This window comes from Halichoerus grypus, chromosome 11 (genome assembly GCF_964656455.1).
Source record: "Halichoerus grypus chromosome 11, mHalGry1.hap1.1, whole genome shotgun sequence".
Taxonomy (NCBI): Eukaryota; Metazoa; Chordata; class Mammalia; order Carnivora; family Phocidae; genus Halichoerus; species Halichoerus grypus.
The window spans coordinates 75,044,410-75,065,351 of record NC_135722.1 but is presented as its reverse complement, the minus strand read 5'-3'; the positions used below and the strand labels follow the sequence as shown (position 1 = coordinate 75,065,351).

Here is a 20,942-nt window from a genome sequence, read left to right as displayed (position 1 = left end):
AAAAAGAACATTGGGTAAAACCTGAGGAAATCTGAATAAACTATGGCCTTTAGTAAATAATAACATTGATATTCATTCATTAATTGTAACAAATGCACCATGGGAATTAAGATGTTAGTTAGGGGAAAAGAGGTCATGATCGTGGGGTCCTGGGATGGAGCCCCACATTGGGCTCCTTGCTCAGTGGGGAGTCTGCTTCTCCCTCTCCCTCTACCCCTGCCCCCTGCTCATGCTCTCTCTCTCACTCTCAAATAAATAAAAATCTTAAAATAAATAAATACCTCTGAAACAAATAATACATTATATGTTTAAAAAAAAAAAAGAAGAAGAGAGCAGGAAGGGAAAAATGAAGGGGGGAAATCGCAGGGGGAGATGAACCATGAGAGACTATGGACTCTGAGAAACAAACTGAGGGTTCTAGAGGGCAGGGGGGTGGGGGATGGGTTAGCCTGGTGATGGGTATTAAAGAGAGCACGTACTGCGTGGAACACTGGGTGTTATACGCAAACAATGAATCATGGAACACTACATCAAAAACTAATGATGTAATGTATGGTGACTAACATAACGTAATGAAATAAAAAAAATAAAAATAAATAAATAAATAAAACTGTTCTAAAAAAAGTATTACTAAATATAAAAAATAAATAATAAACAAAAGAAGCTATCCATAAATGATATTAGAATGAAAAATATTAGAAATATAATCTAGATTTTTTAAAGTCTACAAAACAATATAAATCAAATGATTTTATGAACGACTGCATGACTTAATTTTTTTAGAGCAGAAAGCAATTTTTTTTAATATTTTAAAATTATGAAATACAGAGTGCTTACAGAAATTTATAAAGCATATATGTACTGTTTAATGAACAATTATAAACAAAAATGGAACTACCACCCAGGTCAAGAGAAGAGAACATCACCAGGCAGCCAGGAACTTGCCTTGCATTTCTCCTCTGGGATTACAGCCCACACTGCCTTCTAGACTAATCCGACCCTAACGACAGGCCTATTGATTTTGGGAAGCAATATAAAATTAAAATTGTGCCCATTTTTGAAAACTTTATATAAACATATCAAAAGAATCCTACTTTATGTACCTTCATGTATTCTTCTCATTTTTATGTTGCTGCACGTAGCTGGACTCTGTTCTGTTTCAGGGCTGTCCAGTATTCACCATATACACATTTATGCTGTGATGGGCCTGTAGGTTGCCTCTGCTTCTGGTCCCTTACAAACAGCTTTGCTCTGAATTCTCCAACACATCGATTGGAGCACACACATGCATTCATACCTAAAAATGGATTTCTTGGTCATAGAATGTGAATTCACCCTTTATCTTGCCAAATTGTTTTTTTGGTCATTTTTGCCAATGTACACACTCACTAGCTGCATATGAGGGTCCTGGTTGTTCTTCACTCTTGCAAACCTTTGATGATTTATCAGCCCTTTTAGTTTTAGCCAATCAGATGGATGGTGTAGGAGTATCCCACTATGAGTTGCATTTCCCTGACTACTACGGAGGGTGAGCGATTTTTTCATATGCTTCTTGGCCACTAGGACTTGCTCCTTCGTTAAGTGCTTAATCAAGTATTTTGTCCATTTTTCTGCTGGACTGTCTGTCTTTCCTTGCAGCAGTTCTTTATATATTCTAGATATTAGCTCTTTCTTGGATATGAGCAATACAATATCTGTTTCCTCTCCTTGATTTGCCTTTTTCATATATATATATATATATATATATATATATTTTAGAGAGAGAGAGAGAGTGCTGGGGGGCGGGGCAGAACGGAAACCCATCTCACAACCTTGAGATCATGACCTGAGCCGAAATCAAGAGTCGGATGCTTAACCAACTGGGCCACCCACACGCCCCTCTTTTCCATATCTTTTGATGAACAGAAGTCCCTCTTTACCTGTAATAGTACATATATTATTAAAAGTAGCTAACACATATGGTGACTCTCAAATGCCGGACACTGTTCAAAATAGTCTGCATAGAATAATTCATTGAATCTTCATAATGACCAGATCAGGGAAATCCTCCAAGTAATCCTCAGGTTTCTCAGGTGAGGAAATTGAGTCAAGGTGACATTAAGTGGTGGAGTTGGAAATTCAAACAAGAATCTCCAAGATTATTCCTTAAAAGGAGGACAAAGAAGGGTGACTTCTCCATTATCAGACTGTGACAATTGAATTGCAATGAACAAATACATCTGCGTACAAGACAGAGAGGCCAGACACAGATACTGTACAAGTGGGAATCTAAATATAATGGAGTTGGTGCACTAAACTGGTGGGGGGAAATGTACTACTTTTGAGAGAAAAAAAATAGAACTCTACCTCATACCACTTACATAAATTTGAGGTGGATTGCAGACTGAAGATTCAAAACAGAGCTTTAACAGAGAAAATATTGAAGAATGTCTTTTTGAACTCAGGGTGAAAAAAATGTCTTAAAGAACCAAAAGCGCCATGAGAAGTATCAGGTATATTTAACTGATTCCAATGTCATGACTCTGATGGTTAATTTTATGTGTTGACTTGATTGGGCTAGAGATGCTCAGGTAGCTGGTGAAGAAATTATTTCTGGGTGTGTCTGTATGTCTGTCTCAGAAAGAGATTAGCATTTGCATCAGTAAACTGAGTAAAGATCACCTTCACCAATATGGGTGGGCTGATCCAAGCCATCAAGAGCCGGAATAGAACAAAAGAGCAGAGAAAACGTAAATTCAGTCTCGCTGCTTGAGCTGACACATCATCTTTGCCTGACCTGGGACATCAGACATAGGTCCTTCTGGCTCCCAGGATTTTAGACTGTGAAAATTAGTAATGGGAAACCTCACTAAAATGGAGTCGGGGTGGAGCTGGGGGGAAATTGGCAGGGGGAGCTCTCACGCCCTACCACTCATGTCAATTACAGACCCAACAGAACAGACAGACTTGACCTTATACTCCATCTTGCAGGTGGGTACTATTGCATTCTGGCTGGAAGAAGAGACACTTTTCTCATCTCAGGCAAAAGCTCAGCCAATGAAAAGCCACCACACTTGAAACTTCCAGTTTATTCCGGTGCACTTTTAGTTTATAACAGCTTTCCCAACTTACCCTTTCTCCTTAAAAAAGCGTGTCTCTCCATTGTTCCCTGGACTTGCCTATGGTTTTGCCCCGGCTTGTTTGTCTGGACTGCAATGCTCTTTTACTTCCAAATAAACCCATCTTTTGCCGCTAAAATAACTGGTTTTTATTTTTAAGGTTGACAAGACCCAGATTCAGTCTTAAACCATTAGCTCCCAGATTCTCAGGACTTTGGACTCCTGCTGAATCACACCACCATATTTCTGGTTCTATAACTTGCAGAACATCAATCTAGCAGATCACAGGATTTCTTGGCCTCTGTAACAACATGAATCAAATCCTATAACAATAAAAGCTCTTCATATATGTATTTATGTGTTTCTCTTCAGAACCTTAACTCAATGACATAAAAAAATTAAAAAGAAATTACAGTCTAGAAGTTTTTCACCATAAAAAAAGACAATGAATTAGTATCCTGAATGTCACAAAACTTCTACAGATCAATAAAAATAAAAGTCAACCCCCCAAAAGTAGGCAATAATACATACACACACAAATCCAAATGGCCAATAAATATGAAAAGATGTGCAGGATTACTAGCATTGAGACAAATACAATGAGATACTAGTTTTTACTCATTTATATTAGGACTAATAAAAGCATGTGATAATTTTTTAAATGGGCCAAGATATGGGGAAACCAGAACTCTCCCACACTGCCAGTGGAGATATAAATTGGGAGGCCAATCTGACTGTTCTAAGAAAGTTGAAAACGAACATAAATACAACCCAGTAATTCTATTTCTTTGTACAAAGCTGTTCAGTAAAGCATTGTTTGAATTAACAAATATTTGGAAATAATCTTATTGTCCATCAACAAGGGAATGAATAAAATAAAAATCTATACCAGATCTAGTTTACTTTGTTGGCCTGACTAAGATCTACATATAGCAATGTCTTTAGAGCTTGTAAATGTCATATTGACTTTTTAAAAAGGTAATGGGATAAACTAATAAAGCCACATGTGCCATGTTACCATTAGCTGCATATGCTTTTGTCCATAAACTTGAATATACATTGAACTCATGATTGTTATTTCTCAGCAGTGAAGAGAGGCCTAGGAGAGATCATGGTGTGAGAACAAAAGTGGTATTATCCTGGCCTTTATACAATTGTTATGATGGATGCCCCTGGTTTTTCCAAGATTGAGTATAGGAAAAACTTATTGGACATGGAGAAACAGCTGGAGAGGGGTGTCTTTTATTGAGAAGAGTGGTCCAAACTGAGTGTCCAAATTGAGTGCGTTGACAAAAAATAAAATAGAATTTTGAATAAAATTGCTTGAAGAAGCCCCTTCAACACCACCCAGCTCCCAGTCCTTTCACAAATACTAGTTTAGAAAACAGTATACCGATACAGCTAAATTATATTCTTAACATTGCTCGTCCTTACTGAGCCAGGGAAATAAAAATATATGAAAATAACTGAGTGAAAACATAGGAGTGCAATGGGAACAATATATTCTGAAAATCATTTTTGTTTCTTCCCCTTCTAACTGTCCCCACCCTTTTTAATGTTAGGCTTTCCAGAGCATCTATCTGCCAGGGAAGGGATTGTGATATTCCTGAAATATTATGAGAATTTCAATTTCTAAAATTAAAAGTAGGAATATGAGCCAGGTATTGACCTTGGACTTTTTAGAATTCTTTTCTCTGCACTGCTGTACCCATGTTGATCTATGCTGAAAGACAAAAAACCCTCAAGATCTGAGTTGCTTCTCACGTAGAAGTTTATTCCTTGCTCATGTAAGATCTACTTCGGGTCCAGTTGCACTCTCGGGCTACTCCCTTCCCAGGGGTTCTGGTCAACCTCCATCCTGGGCTTCTATTCTCTCAATACCTGCCTTCAACTCCTTTCCACTCAAGCATCTCCCTCCCATCTTCCACCATGCTGGGGCTCCCCAAGTTCAGCCTCTCAGCCTCGGTTTTCTGAAGAGTACACTTCCATCTCCTGTGACATTTGGAAAGACAAAGTTGCCTCGCTGCCTGGTGTAGAAATGAGACACAGCTTCTTGCTGCTCTTTGATCCAAACTTCAAACCAACACTACCTTGTCATAACTCTGGCCTTCAGGTTTATGTGGGGCTTTGAATTCCAGAGCTCTACTGAAATTCTGTGGGGGAGAGCTAGAGGGAGGGGAGCGGTGGTTTGCTTCTCTGAAATGTTTCCTTCTGTAGCCAAGCCATCATTTTCGACTTCTAAGATTTATCCTGAGTTTTTCTGCTTCTGTGTATTTTCAATACTGACATCGAAATGATCACATCTCACTGCTATTACTTAGATCTTCTACTTCTCCTGCCCCCGCATTGTCACAGAACTAAGCTGATTGTTTAAATATATAAAGCACAGCATGTCAAGGGCTGTTTCAAACTTCCAATGCCTTCTCATTTCAAGTTGAAAAAAACTCAAATACTGGACATGAACCATGAGGGCCTGCATACCCTGGACCCTGCCTCTCTCCTTCCACTCTATGCCCAGTCACAAAGAGCTTTCTTTCTCTCCCTGAGAAAACTTAAGTTCCATGTTAGGTCAATTACAAAGATGGCTTCCTCTAAGTGAAATCAGCTCCAGCTTTCCATTGAGTCAATTGGGTCTTGGAAAAGGTCTACTGCTTAATGCAACTTCCCCTGACTACTGGAACCCAGGCCACTCCTGCCCATTCTGCTCTAGCATCCCATCCCCTTCAGTTTCTTCACAGCAGAGTACCAGGTGAAATTATCTTGTTCATTCATTTGTGTGCATGCTTACTGGGATGAATCAATGAATTTGCTATGTGAAATATGCATACAGCATTGAAAAGGCAGTGCAGACTTGGGGGGAAGATATTCCGATGATGGCACGTTAGTCCTTGGCATGCTTGCCTCCCAGGAACTCGGGTGCTCCTACCCAGCAAAGCACCAGGTGCTTCTTACAAATCATCCTTAAGGTAGAGCTGCAAACCAAATCCCCTGCACCCACCCAGTCAGCTAGTGCCCAAGAACCATACACCAAACTCATTCATCAACACCACACAATGCAGCCAGCCAATAAAAATCAGTCTTGCTTAAAATGTTTTAATATAATTATCAAGAAAAGTACAGAAGAGAATAACCTCCACCCCTCAATTGGTTGAATGGACAATATTTATTAGAAACAAAGTCAGATTTGAACATTTTGGTTATCTTTAATATATTTGTGAACAAATACTGGTGATAACACATATTGAATACATCAAAGACTCAGAAAGATGATAAATTATTTTCCGAGCCTCTACTGACCCATTTGGTCAAAAGAGCCTAGTTTTTCAAGGATAGGGGTAAGGGAGGTGGGAGAGGAAAGGGAGGGAGATTGAGGAGAACCAAAACCCAGCAGCATTCATAGTTGACCCAGAGGATAGGAGTCTGGGGGAGATGAGGCTCTGGCCACCTCAGCAGGACCCAGCTCACAGAGACACAAGAGTGCCTACTGGATGAAACCTCAGCTGGTGACATGGGTGGGATTCAGCAGTGTCCAAAGACATTCCAGGGTCTGGCAGAAAGAACAAACTATGGCGAACTTGGTAAAGAACATGGACTCAACGCATCAGTGGCAACATCATAGGACTCTCAAGCAAGACCAGCGACCTGCAAGCTCGCCCAAAGCTCTGACGTAAATGTGGCCAGTCTCAAGGAGCCTCCACACACAAGAGCAGTGGGTTACAAAGGTGTCCCCTGGGATTAGGGGACAAGGGCACAGCCGGACCCGGAAGCCTCAGCCGCTCGCTGGAGCCCAGGGCTCGGTGGTGCGGGCTTGTCCATCCAGCCTCCATCCACAGGAAGGGGCTGAGCCTTGCAGTGCTGAGCTGCGTGCCCTGTTCCCACCGATAGGCGCCTCTTGGCCCGGGCCTGGATGCTAGGCCCCTGAGCACCCTGTTCCCGAGGACGACGACCAGGACCACACCTGCCAGTGGGGGGCTGGAGATCTGGGGCAGAGGGGTTGGGGGGCGGCGGCCGGCTGGGGCCAGACTCCCGGGAGGTGCGGGCGGGGACAGCCCCGGACTGCGCATCAGAGGAAGAGCTCTGCGCGGGCAAGGGGCGCGCGGAGGCCGGGCGCAGAGAGGTGCGGCGGCGGGTGCCCGGGCCAGCGGCCACCGGCCGCGGGGCGTGCGGGGCGCGGCGCGGGGGGAGGTGCCTCAGGCCCAGCGCGGCTCTCCCGGGGGCGCGCACCTCCCTCCAGGCGCGCAGCTCCCGGCTGCCCAGCGCCGCGGGCTCCGTGTGGTCCACGGCAGCCCGGTCCTGCCCGCGCTTCCACAGCTCATAGCGCTCGGGCTGCAGGATGCGCACGAAGGCGTCCATGGAAAAGGTGACCCGGGCCTCCCCGCAGCTGCACTGGGAGGCCACCTTGCCATAATCGATCCAGCGCGGGGTGGCGAAGTTGATGGCTTCTGCGCAGTTGAAGCCATGGTTGAAGCCAGAGTGGTAGCCATAGGGAAACGTCACCATGAACTCGCCAGCCTCCTGCGTGATCCGACTGAAGGGGATCCCGTTGTCCTTGAGGACGGTGGGCGAGATGAGAGCCACCTTGTGCCGCAGGAAGGCCTCGCAGGCGCGGGCGCTGCCCGGGAAGAGCTCCGTGGCCAGGCGTTCCAGGCGCTGGCCGTGCTCTGGGGGCACCGCGTACCAAGTTTTGGGCTCCCCGAAGTGCAGGTAGTTGATGCTGTAAAGGTCCATGTCCTCCGTGTGCCAGGCGAAGGTGGTCTTCCACATGCCAAAGTACAGGTAGGGGGTGTTGACGCCCTCGATGACCACGCCGCACTCCTGCTCCAGCAGGTCCTGAATGGTTCCCAGGTGTCCAAGGTTCCACTCCTTCGTGTTTTCGTCAAACAAGGAGCCGCTGATGTCAGCGCCATAGATCGGAGAATCGTACAGACGGGTTTTCCAGTATTTTCGCTCCAAGTCCTCAAAATCCGAGTGTGGTGGAGTCCCATACTTTCTGCTGTTCGCCAAATGGCAATACTCCCCCACTGTCATGGCTTTCTTCTTTTTATGGTACTGAGTAAACACACCTGCCTGCCCGGAGACCACCTGCTGGAGGGGAGTGGCTATTAAGATGTCACTGATATCATCGTAGGTCTGTCTGGCTTTCCATTCCTTGGGTGGAATCACCTTGGCGAGGCCTGCTCGGTGTGCGCCTTGGGATTCCATGTAAGCAATATATTTATCAAAATCATTAAACTCTTCTTTGGTTGGATGAAATATCATTATGGCACAACTCGGGTTCTGAGCACAGTTGGTCTTAGACTTCATAGCTTCCATTAATAAGCACCAAACTCCAAAGGTTTTCAGTATGTTCTAGGTAGTTGAGGATGCTGGAAAATGCTACTTTTTAAAAAATGCGTTTGAGTATCTGAGTCACTAAGAACCACCAGTGGACCTTTATGCAAGTGAAATGATAATGTTTGTTAGGCTTGCTGATTCACCAAGGAACAACGCTCTGGGTAGAAGAGTTGCCTAGAACTAACAGTGGCTGAGCCTGTGATGCTCCTCAGTCGGTACCTGGCGCTGTTCCTTGGAGGTCTATTCAATCACTCAGTCTTGGGGTGGGTGTCCTAAAGGTTATATCTTCAGGGCAGTGTTTAAACAAAGCCTAAAAGGAAGAACATAAAAAGTCTGAAAATTAATGTCGCAAAAATTATTAGAAAGTTACAAATAAAATACCACTATGGAATATTATTGCACACTCAGAGGAAGGCTAAAAGTTTATAAGATTGACAAAACAAGAGGTGGTGTAGACATGGAACAATGGGAAGGGTCATACTCTAATAAAGAGAATGGAAATTGTTAGATTCACCTTGGAAAACTATTTGGACAGTATATACTAAAATTGAGCATCTGCATGTGTAAAATTGAACACATACATGCGATATGACTGTTACCACATGTCTAGGTAATGTGCATGACTCTGCACTGAAAGTCACCTCCAAGAATGTTTATAACAACATTATTTCCAGTAGCCAAATACTGGAAACAACCTATAAGCCCATCAACAGTAGAATGGATAAATACGTTATGGTATATTCATACTATGGAATATAATACAGCAATGAAGATTAAAAAATTACACAGAAATATAAGAATAACTTTATAATCATTATACTGAGCAAAATCATCCAGACTCAAAAGAATAGCTATTCCATGATTCCATTTTTATAAAGATAAAAATGAGGCAAAGTAATCTATATTAGAAGTTAGAGTAGTGGTTACCTTTGGGAAAGACAGAGGTTGTGAGTGGGGGCATAAGGAAGCCTCTGGAGCATGTTAATATTCTTGTTTTGAACCTAGGTGCTGGTTACATAGCCATCAGAAGAGCTAACTGTGATAATTCATCAAGCTATGATGATTTCCCCAAATTTCCATATGTTTATCTAAAAATAGAGTTAAGGTGTAGCTCAGCCACAATAGTAGGATGCACAGAGCCCACAGAGTAGACACTTCTGAAGTGCCTGGTTCTAGTGAACAAGGGCCATTGTGCTATAGGGCACCACAGGACCTCTTCTTTATAGGGTCACCACTTTCCAAGATCAGGAGACATAGCTGACTTTCCTAATACATAGAAACAAACACAGAGAATTTGACAAAATGAAACAGAGGAATATGTCCCAAATGAAAGAAAAGGACAAAATCTGGAACCAGAAAAGACCCCAAATAGCCAAAGGAATGTTGAAAAAGAAAACCAAACCTGGTGGCACCACAATTCCAGACTTCAAGCTCTATTACAAAGCTGTAATCAACAAGACAGTATGGTACTGGCACAAAAACAGACACCATCAATGGAACAGAATAGAGACCCCAGAAATGGACCCTCAACTCTATGGTCAACTAATCTTCAAAAAAGCAGGAAAGAATATCCAGTGGAAAAAAGACAGTCTTTTCAACAAACAGTGTTGGGAAAATTGGACAGCCACATGCAGAATGAAACTGGATCACTTCCTTACACCACACACAAAGATAAACTCAAAATGGATGTAAGATCTAAATGTGAGGCAGGAATACATCAAAATCCTAGAGGAGAACACAGGCAGCGACCTCTTCGACCTCAGCTGCAGCAACTTCTTCCTAGAAACATCGCCAAAGGCAAGGGAAACAAAGGCAAAAATGAATTATTGGGACTTCATCAAGATAAAAAGCTTTTGCACAGCAAAGGAAACAGTTGATAAAACCAAAAGACAACCGACAGAATGTGACAAGATATTTGCAAATGTCTTATCAAATAAAGGCCTAGTATCCAAAATCTATAAAAAACTTACCAAACTCAAAACGCAAAGAACAAATAATCCAATCAGGAAATGGGCAGAAGACATGAACAGACATTTCTCCAAAGAAGACATACAAATGGCCAACAGACACATGAAAAATGCTCCACATCACTTGGCATCAGGGAAATACAAATCAAAACCACAATGAGATACCAGGTCACACCAGTCAGAATGGCTCAGATTAACAAGTTAGGAAATGACAGATGTTGGCAAGGATCTGGAGAAAGGAGAATCCTCTTACACTGTTGGTGGGCATGCAAGCTGGTGCAGCCACTCTGGAAAACACTATAGAGGTTCCTCAAAAGTTGAACATAGAGCTACCCTATGACCCAGCAATTGCACTTCTGGGTACTTATCCCAACGATAAAAATGTAGTGATCTGAAGGGGAACGTGCACTCCAATGTTTATGGCAACAATGTCCACAATAGCCAAACTATGGAGAAAGTCCAGATGTCCATCAACAGATGAATGGATAACACACACACACACACACACACACACACACACACACACACAATGGAATACTACTCAGCCATCAAAAAAATGAAATATTGCCATTTGCAACAATGTGGATGGAACTAGAGGTTACTATGCTAAGCGAAATAAGTCAACTAGAGAAAGACAAATACTATATGATTTCACTCATATGTGGAATTTAAGAAACAAAACAGAGAATCATAGGGGAAGAGAGGAAAAAATAAAACAAGACAAAATCAGAGAGGGAGACAAACCATAAGAGACTCTTAATCATAGGAAACAAACTGAGGGTAGCTGGAGGGGAGGGGTGTGGGGGGATGGGGTAACTAGGTGATGGACATTAAGGAGGGCACATCATGTAATGAGCACTGGGGTATTATATAAGACTGATGAATCACTGAACTCTACCTTTGAAACCAATAATCCATTATATGTTAATTAATTGAATTTAAATTAAAAAATATATAAAAAATAAGGGATGCCTGGGTGGCTCAGTAGGTTAAGTGTCTGCCTTCAGCTCAGGTCATGATCCCAGGGTCCTGGCATGGAGTCCCGCATTGGGCTCCTTGCTCAGTGGGGAGACTGCTTCTCCCTCTGCCTGTGCTCTCCCTCTCTCTCTCTCTCTGACAAATAAAATCAGAATTAAACACTTAGGATCCTAAAAAAAAAAAGAAATAAAGAAAAGGACAAAACCACAGCAAAACAGCTCAATGAAATGGAGATAGGCAATATGCCTGATAAAAATTCAAAGTTTAGTGATCATAAAAATACTTAAGGACTTGAGAAGAGAGTGGAGGATCTCAGTAAGACCTTCAACAAAGAGATAGAAAATATAAAAAAGAACCAATCAGAGATAAAGAACTCAATACCTGAAATAAAAAAATACACTGGAGGGAATCAATAGCAGATTAGAGGAGGCAGAAGAGCTGATCAGTAACCTGGAAGACAGGGTAACAGAAAGCAACAAAGCTGAACAGCAGAAAGAAAAAAGAAAAATAAAAAATGAGAATAGGTTAAGGGAACTCCATGATGTCATCAAGAGTAATAACATTTGCATTATAGGGACCTCAGAATAAGAGAGAGAAAAGGGGGGCAGAAAATTTATTTGAAGAAATAACTAAAAACTTCCCTAATCTGGGGAAGGAAACAGACATCTAGGTCCAGGAAGCACGGAGAGTACCCAACAAAATTAACCCAAAGAGGTCCACACCAAGACATGTAATAATTAAAATGGCAAAAAGTAGGGATAAAGAGAGAATTTTAAAAGCAGAAAGAGAAAAAAAAAAACTGTTACATATGAAGAAAACCCCAAAAGGCTATCAGCTAATTTTTCAGTAGAAACTTTGCAGGCCAGAAGGGAGTGGCATGATATATTCAAAGTACCTAAAGAAACAACCCTGCAACCAAGAATACTCTACCTAGCACCATTATCATTCAGAATAAAAGGAGAGACAAAGAGTTTCCCAGACAAACAAAAGTTAAACGAGTTCATCACCCCTAAAGCAGGCTTATAAGAAAACTAAAGGGAATTGTTTGAGTGGAAAGAAAAGGCCATAATCAGGAATACAAAAATTATAAAAGGAAAAAATTTCACAGGCAAATGCAAACATATAACAAAAGTAGTAGGTTAATCACTTATAAAACTAGTATGGAGGTTAAACCACAAAAACAGTAAAATTAACTAAATCTATAAAAAACAGTCAAGGGATTAACAGAACAAAAGTATATAAAATGTGATATCATATACATAAAACATGGGAGGGGAAGTAAAAATTTAGTGCTTTTAGAATGTGTTCAAACTTAAGTGACCATCAACTTAATATAGACTGCTATATGCAGATGTTATATGTAAACCTAATGGTAACCAAAAATCAAAAACCTGTAATACATACATAAAAATAAAGAGAAAGGAATCCAAACATATCACTAAAGAAAGCCATCAAACCACAAAGGCACAGAGCAAAGGAAGAAGAAAGGAACAGAGAACAAATGTAAAACAAATAGCAAAATGGCAATAAGTGCACACCTATCAATAATTACTTTTTTCAATAATTACTTTAAATGTAAATGGACTAAATACTCTAATCAAAAGACACAGAGTGACTCAATGGATAAAAAAGCAAGACCCATCTATATGTTGCCTATAAGAGATTCACTTCAGATGTAGACACATGCAGATTGAAAGTAAAGGGATGGAAAAACATTTACCATGCAAATAGAAGTGGAAAGAAAGCTGTGGTAGCAATACTTATATTGGACAAAATAGACTTTAAAACAAAATCTATAAGAAGAGACAAGGATAGTACATAATGATAAAGGGAACCATCCAATAAGAGAATATAACAACTGTAAATATGCACCCAATATGGGAGTACCTAAATACATAAAGTAACTATTGATTGACATAAAGGAAGAAATTGACAGTAATACAATAATAGCAGGGGACTTTAACCCCTACTACATCAATGGATAGATCATGCAGACAGAAAATCAACAAGGAAACAGTGGCTTTGAAAGGACACATTGGACCAGATAGACCTTACAGATAAATTCAGAACATTCCATCCCCAAACAGTGGAATACACATTCTTTTCAAGTGCACATGGAACATTCTCCAGAATAGATAATAATAGGCCACAAAACAAGTCTCAATAAATGCAAAAAGACTGAAATCATATCATGTATCTTTTCTGACCACAACAGTATGAAACTAGAAATCAAGAAAAAATCTGGACAAATTAAAATACGTGGATGCCAAATAACATATTATTAAACAATAAATGGGTCAGTGAAGAAATCAAAGAGGAAGCCACACAATACATGGAGACCAATCAAAACAAACAAACAAAAAAACAACAGTCCAAAATCTTTGGTATGCAGCAAAAGCTGTCCTAAGAGGGAAGTTTATAGCAATATGGGTCTACCTCAAGAAGCAAGAACAATCTCAAATAACAACCTAAACTGACACCTAAAGGAGCTAGGGGAAAAAAAAAAAACACACAAAGCTCAAAGTCAGTAGAAAAAAGGAAATAAAAAGAGCAGAAATAAATGAAATAGAGACTAAAAAAAAAAAAATAGAACAGCTCTATGAAACTAGAATAAGATAACCAAAATTGATAAACCTTTAGCCAGACTTATCAAGAAAAAAGAGAGGACTCCCAATAAATAAAACAGAAACAAAGGAGAAGAAATAACTGACACCCCAGAAATAAAAAGGATTATAAGATAATATTATGAAAAATTATATGCCAACAAATTGGTCAACCTAGTTGAAATGGATAAATTCTTAGAAATATATAATCTTCCAAAACTGAATCAGAAAGAAACAGAAAATTTGTACAGACCAATTAATAGCAATGAAATTAAATCAGTAATCAAAAAGCTTCCAAAAAAGTCCAGAACCAGATGGCTTTACAGGTGAATTCTACCAAGCTTTTAAAGAAGAGTTAATACCTATTCTTGTCAAACTATTCCAAAAAATAGAAGAGGAAGGAAAATTTCCAAATTCATTCTATGAGGCCAGCATTACCTTGATATCAAAACCATATAAAGACACCATGAAAAAGAGAACTGCAGGCCAATATCTCTGAAGAACATAGATACAAAAATCATCAACAAAATATTAGTGAACTGAATCCAGCAACACATTAAAAAAATCATTCACCATCATCAAGTGGAATTTATTCCCGGGATGCAAGGATGATTCAAAGTTCACAAATCAATCAACATGATACATCATATCAACAAGAGAAAGGATATGATCATCTCAATAGATGCAGAAAAAACATTTGACAAAGTACAACATCCATTCTTGATGGATTCAAAACAGATTTATTTTGACCATAATAAAGGCCATATATGAAAAACCCATAGCTAACATCATACTCAATGGTGAAAAATTGAGAACTTTTCCTCTAAGATCAGGAACAAGACAGGGACATCCATTCTCACCACTTTTATTCAACACAGTACTGAAAGTCCTAGCCACAGAATCAGATAAGAAAAAGAAATAAACAACATCCAAATTGGCAAAAACTGTCATTATTTGCAGATGACATGATACTGTGTAAACAAAACCTTAAAGACCACCAAAGAGCTGCTGGAACTGACAAATGAATTCAGTAAGGTCTCAGGATACAAAATCAATGTACAGAAATCCATTGCACTTCTATACACAAATAATAAAGCAGCAGAAAGAGAAATTAAGAAAACAATCCCATGTACAATTGCACTAAAAATATTAAAATACCTAGGAATAAACTTAATCAAGGAGGTGAAAGACCTGTACTCTGAAAACTATAAAACATTGATAAAAGGGGCGCCTGGGTGGCTCAGTTGGTTAAGCAACTGCCTTCGGCTCAGGTCATGATCCTGGAGTCCCTGGATCGAGTCCCGCATCGGGCTCCCTGCTCGGCAGGGAGTCTGCTTCTCCCTCTGACCCTCCCCCCTCTCATTTGCTGTCTCTCTCATTCTCTCTCTCTCAAATAAATAAATAAAATCTTTAAAAAAAAATTGATAAAAGAAATTGAAGATGACACAAACAAATGAAAAGATATTTCATGCTCATGGATTAAAAGAACCAATATTGTTAAAATGTCATACTACCCACAGCAATCTATAGATTTAATGCAATCTCTATCAAAATACCAACAACATTTTTCACAAAACTAGAACAAATCATCCTAAAATTTGTATGGAACCACAAAAGACTGAATAGCCAAAGACATCTTGAGAAAGAAAAACAAAGCCGGAGGTATCACCACCCCAGATTTCAAGATATATTACAAAGATGTAGTAATCAAAATAGTATGGTACGGGCACAAAAACAGACACATAAGTCAATGGAACAGAAAAGAGAGCCCAGAAATAAACCCATGCTTCTATGGTCAATTAATCTATGACAAAACAGGCAAGAATATGCAATGGGAAAAAGACAGTCTCTTCAACAGATGGTGCTGGCAAAACTGGACAGCTACATAAAAAAGAATGAAAGTGAACCACTTTCTTATACCATACACAAAATAAGCTCAAAATATTAAGGACCTAAATGGGGAGACCTGAAACCATAAAGTTCCTAGAAGAAAGCATAGGCAGTAATTTCTTTGACACCGGTCATAGAAACATTTTTCTAGATCTGTCTCCTCAGGCAAGGGAAACAAAGGCAAAAATAAATGATTGGGACTAGAGCACAATAAAAAGCTGCTGCACAGCCAAGGAAACCATCAACAAAACAAAAAGGCAACCTATCAATGGGAGAGGGTATTTGCAAATGATATATCTGATAAGGGGTTAATATCCAAAATATATAAGGAACTTATACAACTCAACAACAAAAATAAACAAACAGACAAAACCACACACAAATCTGATTAAAAAATGGGCAAAGAACCTGAATAGAAATTTTTCCAAAGACCAACATTTAGATGGCCAATAGACACATGAAAAGATGCTCAACATCACTCCTCATCAGGGAAATGCAAATCAAAACCACAATGAGATATCACTTTACACATGTCAGAATGGCTAAAATAAAAAGGAAGAAATAACAAGTGTTGGCAAGGATGTGGAGAAAAAGGAACCCTTGTGTACTGTTTGTTGGTAGACATGCAAATTGGTGCAACCATTGTGGGAAACTGTATAGAGTTTCCTCCAAAAATTAAAAGCACAATTACCATATGATCCACTAATCCCACTACAGGGTACTTACCCAAAGAATATAAAAACACTTATTTTCAAAGACATAGCACCCCTATGTTTATTGAAGCATTATTTACAATAGCCAAGATACGGAAGTAACCTAACTGTCCATCAATAAATGAATGGATAAAGAAGAGATGGAATATTACCAGCCATAAAAAAATAATGAGACCTTGCCACATGTAAAAACATGGATGGACCTAGAGGTTATAATACTAAGTAAAATAAATCAGACAGAGAAAGACAAATATTATATGATTTCACTCATATGTGAAATTTAAGAAATAAACAAAAAAGAAACAAGAAATACTTTTTAAATTTTTTTAACTTTTATAATTTATTTTAATTCCAATATACTTAACATACAGTGTTATATTAGTTTCAGGTGTACAATATAGTGATTCAACAATTCTACACATTATCATGTTGAACACTGGATAATAAATAGAATTGTTAAATTATTACATTGTATACCTGAATCTAATATAAAATTGCCTGTTAATTATATCTCAATAAAAAAAGAAATATAGAATTAAATAGTGCACAAATCTAGTAATACAGTAGAAAAAATTTTTAAATCTCTAAAGAGAAACTTATTAGCATCTTGACATCAAAATTTTCAAAAGAGAATTATTTTCTACAGAGGAAACATATCCAAAATGGACCCAAGAAAAACTAGAAAGCATAAACACAAAAATATAAGAATCCAGTTCAAAGTATGACCCCTAAAAGCCCAAAAGATACATCATATGATAGGCAAATCTAGCAAATTTTTAAGAAACAGTTAACTCTTATTAATGCTAATTCTTTCAGAGTATAGAAAAAGTTAGAAAGCTACTCAGGTGAGGCTATTATCTCTGGTAACAACATCAGAAAAGAACAACAGAAAATTAAGCTATAGGTCATCTTTAGTTATAAACATAGATGAAAGCTACATAGGATGTTATCCAACCAAATAAAGCAATATATTAAAAGAATAATACCTCATGACCAAATGGAATGTATCCCAGGAATGCGAGGACGATTCAATATCCGAAAATCTAATGATATAATTCAGAATATTAACAATGAAAATGAAAAATATCATCTTGTAGGTTTCAAAAAAAACCATTTGATGAAATTCAACACTCATTCATGATTTTAAAATTCTTTACTTGTAAACCATTAAGAAATTTTCTATAGTAAGATAAAGGATTTCAATGTAAATAATAAATAGCAAGTATCATTCTTAACAGTGAAACAAAAGAAACATCCTTAACCAAAAAAAAAAAAAAAAAAAGCACCACCGTGTGCGTGCTCTCTCTCAAATAAATAAAATCTTAAAAAAAAGATACATAAGCTAACTACTTCATTAACACAATCTCAAATCTCAAGAGGTCCTTTAATACTGTTTACTAATCCTTTTATACTCCTAATTTCTTAGTTTTTCTGTTTTATCTTCCCCATCTTCAAGTTTGGGCATGCCTACCCCATCCCACTTAGAATCCTTCAAATGTCTAAAAGTCCCTCCCTCCATGATCTGGCCCACCATACCTCTTTTTTTTTTTTCCAAGATTTTATTTATTTATTTGAGAGAGAAAGAGAGCACGAGCAGGGGGAGAAGGGGCAGAGGGAGAAGCAGACTCCCCACTGAGCAAGGAGCCTGGCCCAGGGCTTGATCCCAGGACCCTGGGATCATGACTTGAGCTGAAGGCAGCCACTTAACCAACTGAGCCACCGAGGTGCCCTTCACCATTACCTCTTGATGCTCAACATCACTGCTTTCTGCTCTACCCCTTGCTCTTTCAGTTCCAACCACATTCCTGTGTCTCAAAAAAGCCTGGAGTGGGGATGCCTGGGTGGCTCAGTCAGTTAAGTGTCTCCCTTCGGCGCAGGTCATGTATGATCTCTGGGTCCTGGGATTGAGCCCCGCATCGGGCTTCCTGCTCAGCAGGGAGTTGGCTTCTCTCTCTCTCCCTCTCTCCTTCTGCTCCTCCCCACTGCTCGTTCACTCTCTCTCTCAAACAAATAAATAAAATCTTCACAAAAAAAAAAAGCCTGGAGTACTCCTGCCTGATGGTCTTTGTACACAGGCAACTCTTTTACCTTCCTCAAGTCTCAGCTCAAATATCACCTTCCCGATAGTCTTGTTTTGGATAAGATGGTTTTGCCTCAAGAAAACATGTACTTCCTCAAAAAAAAAACAAAACAAAAAACAACTCCAAATAAAACATGAACTGATGATCAGGACTTAGTCTCTTCAAATTGGCCCCACCCCAACTCCATCATCCCTAGTCCAATCACAATTGAATCCAATCAGCTATCCATCCATCTCTCCAAACCTAGTTTTCAATGTTACCAGCCCACAAAGCATGAGTGTTTTGCCTGAATTTTTTTTTTCTTGGAGATTTCTTACAAGACAATAAAGAAGGGAAATGACTGCCATCCTTCAACGAATCTGAAATCATATATTTTTAAAGATTTTATTTATTTATTTGAGAGAGAGAGAGAGCGTGCGTGCGCATGCACAAGCAGGAGGGAGGGGCAGAAGGAGAGGGAGAAGCAGACTCCCCACTGAGCAGGGAAGCCAAATGCGGGGCTCAATCCCACGACCCCGAGATCATGACCTGAGCTGAAGGCAGACGCTTAACTGACTGAGCCCCCCAGGCACCCCCTTAATATTTTAAAAATAAAAACAATTTGTAAGCTCAAACAGCTTTCTCCACAGTCAGATCTACTGTGGCTGGAGAAACTGCTAAGAAGATAGCATGTAAGTGAGTCAGGAAGAATGACTGGAAGATGATATGGAGAGGTTAATGCTGGGCTTTCTACTATAAGATAAACCTAGACTTACCTAGTGGGGGGAAAAACAAGCCTACTCCTATCTTAAGTTGATGTGTGAAATCAGAGCAGACCTCCTAGAGATTCTGAATCCACTTGGAATCACCTACAAAATCACTGGAAATTTGTGAGTGACTGTTTCTGGACAGATTCCCTGGAAGTTTGCCAGACACCAAGAGCACATTCATGTTTTGTGGGGTCTGAGGGTTCTACAAATTTTAGGGTCCTCCTAGGAACAGAAAGATTTTGCTGGGAACACTGCCAGGATGGGAGGAAAAGTACTATAGGAAAGCTAGCACAGTTGTCAGAGTGCAAAACACCATTAGCATTTGGGTCTGCACAAGAACCATGGGGAAGAAAAGAAAACCTTGCCAAAGAAATGGGGTGAGGAGGAGCTCCTGGGAAGGAGTCAGCCACATTATGGCTAGAGATCAAGGCATTTACTCTTACCCTGCAGTCTCCCCAATAAGGCTACGAGTGATCACCTTACCTGCCACTGCTCAAAATAATAGAAACCATCCACATCTTCCATGGTTCCCAAGAGTCTTGGCACCAGAGGTCCCTCCACCTTATTCCAGGTCCATTCAGACAAGAGGAAGAGGGCTAGGGCCCAATCCTTTACCATCCCCATCCCCCAGGTAGGTCACCACAGTTTGGCTTCTTTATTAAACACAAATTCTTTTTCCTTTGGGTCTGGGGTCTGAGGCAAAAATAGCCAAGGACGGCCTTACTCTCTGTGACCTGGTGGCTTTTGTAAAAGTGTACCAAATGTTTGCTGCAGACTCAAATGCCAATGGCAGGGGCACTTTGAATCAGCGATGGTAGCTCTTAGCACCTCTGCTTTCAATGGACCCTAAGGCACTAAAGAATCTGCAGAGGTGGAATAAGGAGGATCAATACACTCCTCTCCTTTTCCAACTTTCGTGTCAAAGGACAAAAAGAGGGTTTACAGCTGCTGAAACAATCTCTAGGTCTCTATAGAACTTGTTGCTAATAAATTCAGGTGAGGGGAGTAGATGACAATCTGGCTCATCCTTGAGGGAGCAGGACAAATGTAATTAATTTAGACTCTAAAGGTTGGGTGGAAGTCAAATAACATCTCTCTCTTCCTATTCCAGATATAACTGATGAGCACTCAAGAGTCTTGGGGATTGAAGGTTATGAAGGAGAAGCAATGTCCAAAAATGACCCCAGATGTTCACCCTAGAATGCCTGAACCATAGGCTAGCCCAGACCTCTTCCCCTAGCTGGATGGGAATTGCTCTTCCCATGGCTGTAGGACTATACCATCCAAAAGGACTCAAGGTCCCCAGCTGCCTCCTTAAGTGCAGGGCCCAGAAAATATTGAAAATGACTGGTATGACATCTAGGCAGCTTGATTCACCAAGCAGTCTCTATGTACCTCTCCTGATAAAGTTGCTGTCATTGAAGCCCTCTGTGAAGGAAGTGCAATGGGGGAAGGAGCCCCTTCACAAGAACAAAACCAAAGTTGTATCCAGCATGCTTCCTGAACATGAGATGCCTCTCTGTGGAGAT

The 20,942-nt window shown here is 40.0% G+C and overlaps 1 protein-coding gene across 4 annotated transcripts in view; it reads right to left on the bottom strand.

The window, feature by feature from the left end:
• Window positions 1–6,177: 6,177 nt before the first annotated feature.
• The window catches only part of KDM4D (lysine demethylase 4D), a 34,690-nt gene continuing 19,925 nt past the window's right edge, over window positions 6,178–20,942 (bottom strand). For 3 of the 4 annotated variants that reach the window (XM_078058718.1, XM_036074972.2, XM_078058719.1), the window contains 2 exons: window positions 17,570–17,626; window positions 6,178–8,742 (listed from right to left, as the gene is read on the bottom strand). In XM_078058718.1, the coding sequence (XP_077914844.1) occupies window positions 6,834–8,411 (1,578 nt within the window). In that variant the 5' untranslated portion in view covers window positions 8,412–8,742; window positions 17,570–17,626 and the 3' untranslated portion in view covers window positions 6,178–6,833. The remainder of the gene's footprint in view (window positions 8,743–17,569; window positions 17,627–20,942) is intronic. The other variant, XM_036074973.2, reaches the window with a different exon arrangement.